This window comes from Mesitornis unicolor, unplaced genomic scaffold (assembly GCF_000695765.1).
Source record: "Mesitornis unicolor isolate BGI_N332 unplaced genomic scaffold, ASM69576v1 scaffold50443, whole genome shotgun sequence".
Classification (NCBI taxonomy): domain Eukaryota; kingdom Metazoa; phylum Chordata; class Aves; order Mesitornithiformes; family Mesitornithidae; genus Mesitornis; species Mesitornis unicolor.
This window is the reverse complement of record NW_010176340.1, coordinates 1-8,649: the sequence shown is the minus strand read 5'-3', so window position 1 is coordinate 8,649 and position 8,649 is coordinate 1. Positions and strand designations below refer to the sequence as shown.

Here is an 8,649-nt window from a genome sequence, read left to right as displayed (position 1 = left end):
TAGTGGCTGGCCCAGCCTTAAACCACGACATATATTCACAAAGTTCCCATGCCCAAAAGGCACTTTAGGTCACTTGGCATAACTTCATGCATACAGTATCTATAAACTGTTCCTTCAGCATTTCAAAAACAAATTTTAAAATTGCAATCTTTTTTTTTTTACACGTCTACCCAAAGTATTTACATAGTAATGCATGAAGTTCTACTTTTCATACCCATATTTAGAGACCAAGACTTAGGTGCCTGACAACACTTTCAGAAATGTTGAGGAACCACAAGTCCTGTTGAACAGAACTGTTTGGCATGAGGAAAATTAAGACATTTCATATATAAGGATATGTCACTCCAGGTACATAATTTTAGACATCCAAGCCCAATGACCCACAGAAACTTTACACGTCAACAAAAACGTACCAGTAAGAGGGGGTTTATGTGAATGCAGACTGCAGGGTATGCTGACAATTAACTTATGTTCTGCAACTGGAAGTACATCTTCAGATTTCCTGTCATATAAATCAGAACAAGAAGAGAAGCGTGAAAATGATACTACCAAATGTGATCCTTCAGCTCTCACAGAGCTACTTCCGATGAAAGGGAACACACAGGATGATCATTAGGACCCAAACTTCAGATAAGTTTAAGGGAAGTTAAATGTTGCTCAGTCATAATATATAAAAGGACAGTTTATGAAATCACTGAGACTTCAGATGAAAAATGGTTAACAATATCCATATAAAGCCATTGAGAACAAACAGTCCTGCTGATTTTCAGGTCTAGAAAAACATCAGCATCCCCAAAACGGTGTCAGCCTGTGCCAAGGACTCATGGTCCAAGAGAATCTGTCAGCAAAGGAAGCCCTGTGCACGAGGCTTTTCTCTAAGCCAGTTTCCCAACACAGACAGATATAAGCAACAAAGTTTTCCATCCTTCAATCTCACTAAAGCACTCCCTCATTCCAAAGCTAGTAAGGCTATTTTTAGGTCCAAAAATCTGTCAAAAATGATATCAAGAGAAGAATCTGGAATATTATATTGTATAACAAACAAGTGATAAACAAAGTGAATCCTACCACCCTCAAAAAAGAAACGTTTATCATAAATAGTCTAGCATACCTTACAGCTTCCTTTTCAACTCCTTGAACTCTCCCCAATATAAGAACTTCATAAGGCTTTTTGTGTAAAGAATCCAAAGGCAATACAAATTCTCCAGCTGTAGTGATCTGACATAAAGGAGTTAAAAATTAATTATAAAAATCTTCCACTGTGTACTTTTGTGACACTTTCTTTCACAAAAGAAAGGTGATGATGATACCATACCTTTAAAATGCAAAAGCACCTGGTAAATGAATAGACAAATGATAAGAATATCAAGTGTCATCGTGCAAGCCCTCTCAGTCCCCAAGAAAGCAACAAAACAAACTGAGAACTTACTTTTACCCAGTGCCACTCAGCGAGTGTTTTCACAGACCAGTGAGGATAAAGGTCATCCTTAACAAAACGTAAGTGCTTCTGTCTATTAGTCACCCAGGTGACTACAAGACAATTTGCAGCAGCCAATGCTGGTACAGGAATCTGCTTGATTTGCCATGAAGACAAGTAGCTGTACCTATATGTCAATACAGTGAGAAAGCAAGTTAGCATATACCAAATATAAAAACTGCAAACGCAACACGAATGGGTAAATTACACAGTCATTTCAAGAATTATCACCTGACAACACAAGTTGTAAAAATGGATCAAGACTGACACCCAGTGGCCAAATCTGATGGGATTCTGATATCAAATCATCATTACATGTACTTAAGTTCAACTGAGCAGAACATGTAACTACATATTTCTACTACTCCCCCAAATAAAATATTGAGTCGTGATTCTGAAGAAACTTAAAAGCCCCCGCTTAATTTAAGAACTATCATATGTAATTCAATACTCTCATCTTTACACCAGAACAAAGCTATTTATTGCTCTTTAGTCAATGTAACATTATTTGCTTTTCATAATATGCAATCTCTTTCCTGAATGCAACTGACCAGTGAGTCATTTACAAGTGCAAGGGCAACACTAATTTGACTGGCAAGTTAAAAGGTCATAAAAGAGTAACCATTTCTCCAATTATTTGCAGAAGTTATTAATTATTTTTAAATTACACTCATGGCAAAAGTTCTCCAAGGTTATTCAGAACAGCTCTGCACATTTTTTAGCTAATCATACGCTACATCAGTGAATCCAGTATGCTTTCCAGACTCTGTTCTGTTCTATCATTTTTCTCATGATGCTACACTATGCAACTTGTGGAACCTACACATTGCAGCATCAAAAACACTGGCACACTGCCAACTGGAACTGACAGCCACCATCTGGGTACCTGGAATCCCTATACAGTGCAACAGTGAGAACAGTGAGGAGCAGGTAACAAAGACAAAATAAAAAATGCCTCCTGAATGAGATTGCGTAGAGAAAATAAGATTTACAACCCAGATGTGAAAAGCTTAACAAAGATTAGCCGTCAGCACAGTAACTAACAGCAGTGATAGCTCTTTCAACTTGTGCAATTATTTTGTAAGGGAGAAAGGGTCTTCCTGGCTAAATCATGCTTGTGACTTCAGTTTTACTTTGAATAACTTATACAGTTAAGAAATACACTTGAATTAGTTTAACTCTGGTTTCCTAGAGGTTTCTGCAAGATTTTCTAAGTAAAACCCACTAAACAGTCCCTGTATCTTCAAATAAGGTCTTCATAACAAGCTTCAAAAGCTAAAGTAGACATTATTCTAGAAAGCTGTAAAGCCGCATTTCCTGCCTGCCCTTCTTTCACAGGGATACAATTCTACGATAATCAAGAGAGCTCCACTGGCATAAGCCTGATATTCCTCAGTGGAGAGGGAAGCCCATAAAATTTTAAGTTAATGACTTCATAAACTTCAGTACTCACAAAGTTCCTATTGCACTTCAGAATTTTACTGCTGCATTATCACTTTCTCTCTCTACCTATCAGACTGAGGCTCAAACTACAGCTCAAATTAAAAAACAAACAAGCCTAAAACCTCTGAATACAGCCTCAGTCCCGGAAATACTTACATATTTATCTAGCTTTGTGTCCACTGAAGTAACCCTATTAATTTCAAATTATTATCTGCATTATTATTATCTACAAAAAAGTTGACTCCAGACTTTCCTTATAAGTCTCAAGGACTAACATTCTCTCATCAGTTAGGTAATTTAAGATCTACTCTTGCAAACACTTTGTATGCAGAATATCCAAGCCACTTCAGTGAAATCTCCAAGACATTTCATAGACTTGGAGGTAGGCATGTGCCAAAATTTTTGCTAGTTTAAGCTACAGTCTCAGTTATATTGGTCTTGGATGGCATCAGTAAATTAAAATGTTAATTACCCTTTGTAAGCAAATATTGCAAAGTTTGTTCGATTTTACAATAAATTTTACCTGTTACTCCTTTTAACGGACTTGTTCTCCCATGGTGGATCAATCACAATTACATCATATTTCTTTTTGTCTGGGAAGTGAAGTTACCGAAGAAAAAAACAGGGGAGTAAATTAGCTTTAAAATAAATCTACTAGTTAAAACTGATAAAGGCTTAGCTACTCACATACAGACAACATTTAAAGAGCCAACTATGCAGCAAAACCACAACTTTCTTCTGTTGTTTCCAAATTAAGAAATTAAAAGGCTTTTAACATGCTTGTTTTAATTCATATAATCATATACTTAAGATATGTTTAGGCTGATTATCTAAGAAAAGGACATTTACGTGATCTGTGGCAGATTCCTCCAAGAAATTTAACATCTTGAGGACTTTCAGAAAAAAACTGATAGCAGAGTACAAATCTCAAAGACTAAAATTTCTCTAAGCTTCCTAACAGAAGCAGCAATATGGACATATCTGTGTTAAAGCCTCATCCTGTGGAATAGGGACCCAGCAGCATAGCCATTCCCAATTTAATATATTTACATGACTTCTGTACTGACAGTGGCTTAGAACATGCTCACAAAATGCCTTATTTTCTGCTTCATGTAAAATGCTGTGGCTGATATTTTTAAAGGAGCCTCCCAGGCATAGATAAACCCCCATGACATAAGCCCCTAATCATTCAAGATTCCTTTGAAAATCCTCACCTATTTGTACAGTTAGAAATATCACTTTGAAAGCTTGGAGCAGCACTTATTATCAGAGTGGTGCTGTATATTAAAATCTGTTCATTGAGTCCTTCATCATCTTGACATCAACCGCCCTTCTCAGGCAGGAGAGAAGTGGTAAATTCTAATGCTTAAAGATACTTAAAGTCAGGGGCTGTAAACATGAAATATCAGATAAAAGGAAACTGCTTTTTGGTGGCACCAAGTACTTCTGCCCCATTAACACAATCATCTTTGCACAATTTGAGTTGTTTTCTGTAACACAGGAAAGCAGGTCCTGCTCTGGAACGGCGGTTTCATCATCTAGCAGATGTACAGTTCGATGGTTGCCTGCATTTACATCTGGAAACTGCTTGGCCATTTCACATAATTCAGCCAACCCACAGCCAATGTGTCCAGGAACAATGTTCTTCCTGCAACTGAGTTGAGAAGTAGTGCGGTGAAGAAAACCACTTTTGAGTCCTTCTTGGACTAAGGGCAAAGTGCCTTCCCAAATGAGCTTCCTGACCTGCAGAGTCATAAAGAAACAGGGGAAAAAGAAAGGAACTTTCAAGTACCTACATGATGGAAATCATAACATTTTCAATCTGCATAGTGGGAAAAGAATCCTTGCCAAATACTGAGATTATTGACACAAACACTACAAGGACATGCTAATCAGGCCATGATAACTTTTGTCGAGTGGTTTTGGTAAAGTGGCAATAATCAGAAGCCTGGAGAAAGAAAGAGTAGGAGACCATATTTCACAGACAATAGAAATAAATATTACTGTTCCAAACAAATAAATTTCAAAGCAATAATCTGATGTACGAGTTCAAATTCTAATCTAATTTCAAGTTCCTGTGCCCATAAACATATTTTTAATTGGGATGTATACTGGGATCTAAAAATCAGTACTTATCCATATTCTAATTCACTTCAAAAAACAATAATGTATGCATTTTTAAAGTAATACGGAAGTAAAATAAGTAAATCAAATTAAATCATTAGAATTCGGTTTTGCAACTTTTCTAAGCAACACAGATATTTTGTACCATTCCCTATGCTGACTCTGACCGAAATTCACAAATTGATTTAATGCCTACTTTCACTGGCAGACACAAATTTGGGGTTTGGAAAACAATTCTAAAGATATGAATAAGTGCCAAAATAACCTGAACTGACTAGCCAACCTCTAACACTGCAAATACTGTTAAAAAAAAAGCATTCTAATCTGTGAATGGTATTAGAGACTAACTGGAATCACAGATTTTTCAAAACTGTGTCTTTTTTTGCATATTCACCAAAAATCATTTGAAGTTACACAGGCCTCCAAGACAAACTTCTTCGCTTCATTTCTTCTCTTATTCTTATGATTGAATGACTTTATTTCAGCTTAAAGGTTTTCATACGCATAACGTTACGTTTGATCTTGAACTTGAAAAAATCTTTTCTTTAAGGCAATTCTGCACACGCACAGCTTATTCACAACAATAATTACAGGACCTCTACACTCCATCATAGCAAACTGTAGATGTTTACTACAAAACTGTTGCCATGCAAAAGAAGGAGAGGTAGTCATTTAAATATAGTCCAAGAGGAACAGAATTAAACAAAAAACCAAATATAACTAACATCTTTGTCAGTGGAAAGAAAGCAAGCATAGGTCCTAGTTCAGGTTCACATTGCTGTTTATGAAAGCAGTAAGAATACATCAAACATTATCCACAGGTTACATTTCTAGGATTTACTAACATGCTTCAGCGTAATTCAGATGTAACTTCACCAGTATAACACTGACATGAGCCTGGAGACTTGAATTCCTATTCATTTATGATGCTTTTATATCACAATGTAAAATGTGAAGAGGGAATAATCCTTTGTCATTGGCAGAAAAGAGACATCTTGGAGCACTGCTGCTCAGAGAAGCTTTGAGTACCAGTACAGCATCCTGATTACTAAAGATAAGTTGATTTTCAGAACAGGCTATACTGTTTGTTTCAAATCAGTCACTTCTTGTTCTGCTATTATTCAGCTCATCATTATATTATGCTCAGTTATCCATAACAGTAAAAGATATTTTGTGAATGCAGTTTCCAGCTCTTAGAAGTGTCTCAGCTACAGTTTGATGTCTAGTTTGGTTTGGATATTTCTACTCAGAAGTTATTCTCTGTGTATCTCTTACTCATTTAAGGATGGAGAGATGACCTTCCCATTAGCAGAACAAGCTACATGAACAGAACTTGTTTGCAACCATGTCGTACACTCCGTACACAGTCCAAAGACAAGTATAACATACTTGCAAAATATACTTTTGTTCAGATTTACCTTTGAATGGTATTCTAAAGCATCCAGTTCACCTTGGTTGAATACACATTTCCTTTTTCGTTTCTGCAGAATAAGCAAACAGTGGGAAAAAAAAAAAATCCATATTACTCCGTGATGAAAGGAATAAAATAAATAATCAAACATACCTTAATTACAAATTAACTCTTTCAAAAGCAGAAGAAACTTTACATCTCTTTTCTCTTTCTCTATCACAACTGTAAGTCCAATAAACAAAAATATAACCTCAAAACACCTAGGCTGCTGTAGGCATTCTCAAGGTACATAGGCCTAAAGCTGTATTATCGGAGCTACTCATGGGACTGGGATCTGAAGGTACCTAGTGCATGCCACAGTTCATGCTCATGCTTTCTTTGGGCCCATACTACAGGTATCTGTTCAGCTGCCAAGTCTGCTTTACCAATAATAGGAGAAAATTAAGTAGGTCTTCACAAGTACATATGTTGGTTTAGACCTCTGGAGCTTTCTTTTTTTTTTTTTGATCCATAAGGAACAGAACTGAACAATTTATCTATTAAAAGTAAATTCAATGCTGTCTTTCCTTCCTTACTAATCTGCACAATCTTGACAGCTACCAGTTTCAGCTCAAGTGTCTGACCACAACCAACATAAAAAGGTTTCATGAGCAGCCCACTGCCCACATTTCTGACATAAGTGACACAAGAATATCCTCAAAAGGGGTCACATTTTCCATGCATCTTGAAATCTACTGTGGAAAAGTTCCTGCTCTCCTACATAACTTCAGGAAACTGAAAAGTGCAAGACAACGTTAGTGGTATATTATTTACCAGGAGATTACTGTAGTTTACTGTATTACAGAGAACATACCTTCCTAGCACTGGCAACAGAATCTTCAGTGCCACTCTTGGTTCCTTCTTGGTGTTCCTCTCTGTCACTGTTGGCCTTTCCTTCGGGCACCCCCGACTCGGGGCTTCCCTGCCACAGCTGCTCCTCAGAAGCTGTGGCTATATAGGGCTTAGAAACGTCAAAGAACTCCTTCCGAAACACATATCTCTTTTTTGCTATTTTACTTTCTGTTTCGATCACGTCTCCAGGACCAGGAATAGGACTGTCTCTCGATGAGAAGGTAGCAGCAAAGGCAGAAGCAGCATGACTATCCCCAGCAGAAGTGACAGAAGTATTGAGAGTGACACCGCCAGGGGGTGCAGAGGTGTCACAGATCTCATAGCCGCACCGGTTGATGAAAGAGAGATGATCCAGGAGCCATCCTGCTGCATGCCGACGTACCACGGACATCACGGCTCCCCCTTGCAGGCAGAAAAACCAACTCCTTGAAACCTCAGCCGGTTATCAGACGCGCTTCCTGGAGCAAACTCCTCCTGTGAGAATTTTTTTAAGAGTTCACTTTTCAGAATTATCACTGCTTAATAAAGTAGCACATATCTTCCGACACATATTTCCACATAACCTATTGGTTTTCCCGTCCCAACTTGTTTCATTTCTAATTAACTTTTTTATAGTAAGCAAGCTTTAAATAAATTTCTGTAGTTTTATACAGTACAGATTTATATATGGTACATTTGTACAGATTTCTATACAGCACAGATTTGACTCTTTTAACAGGTTAGAAAATAGCATTATGACAAAGCAAGTACATAAACCAGGACTTTGCACGGCAGCACCTGGGAGCAGTAACACAAGCGCAGGGCCGTGCCCACGCAGAGCCTAAGAACTCGGGTGTTTCTTCAGAGACCTTCCCTCCACCATATCCCACCGCCGACAGCGCAGCCCCCTTCTCACCCCGCAGAGCTAGAGAGAAGGAGCTGCTGAAGGCTCAGCACGACGGTTTGAAGCCCGCTGGACAGGGAGGGACTACCGTTGGTCCCTGTTCCTCACTGCCAGTGAAGAAAAACCCTGGGGCTCCTCATAGCGCCTCACACACACACCCCGCCCCTACTCGGCCCGGACATAGGAGCCGCCATCTTGTTGTACGGACACAGCCTTTTCTCTAAGAGCTTCCGGGGAAAGCGGGCGGTTAGTGAGTACACTACCCAAGCAAGCGGAAGTGACAACACCAACCCGCGACTCTTCGCTCTTTATCCTGCTTCTTCAGCGCTCTGCTGTGGCGTGGCGCAGTGCGTGACGTAGTCCGTGGGCGGATTTTAAATTGGGAGGAAGGCGGCGGCTCCATTAGCGACGGGGGTGTTG

General features: G+C 38.7%; 1 protein-coding gene across 1 annotated transcript; it reads right to left on the bottom strand.

The window, feature by feature from the left end:
• Positions 1-413: 413 nt before the first annotated feature.
• On the bottom strand, positions 414-7,737 carry METTL4 (methyltransferase like 4; the record flags this gene model as incomplete). The annotated part of the gene is made up of 7 exons (XM_010181704.1): positions 7,309-7,737; positions 6,463-6,525; positions 4,297-4,663; positions 3,444-3,513; positions 1,430-1,604; positions 1,112-1,218; positions 414-502 (listed from the first exon to the last, which is right to left on the bottom strand). Coding segments are annotated over exons 1-7 (1,300 nt in total), but the record flags the coding sequence as incomplete, so codon positions are not given.
• Positions 7,738-8,649: the final 912 nt, after the last annotated feature.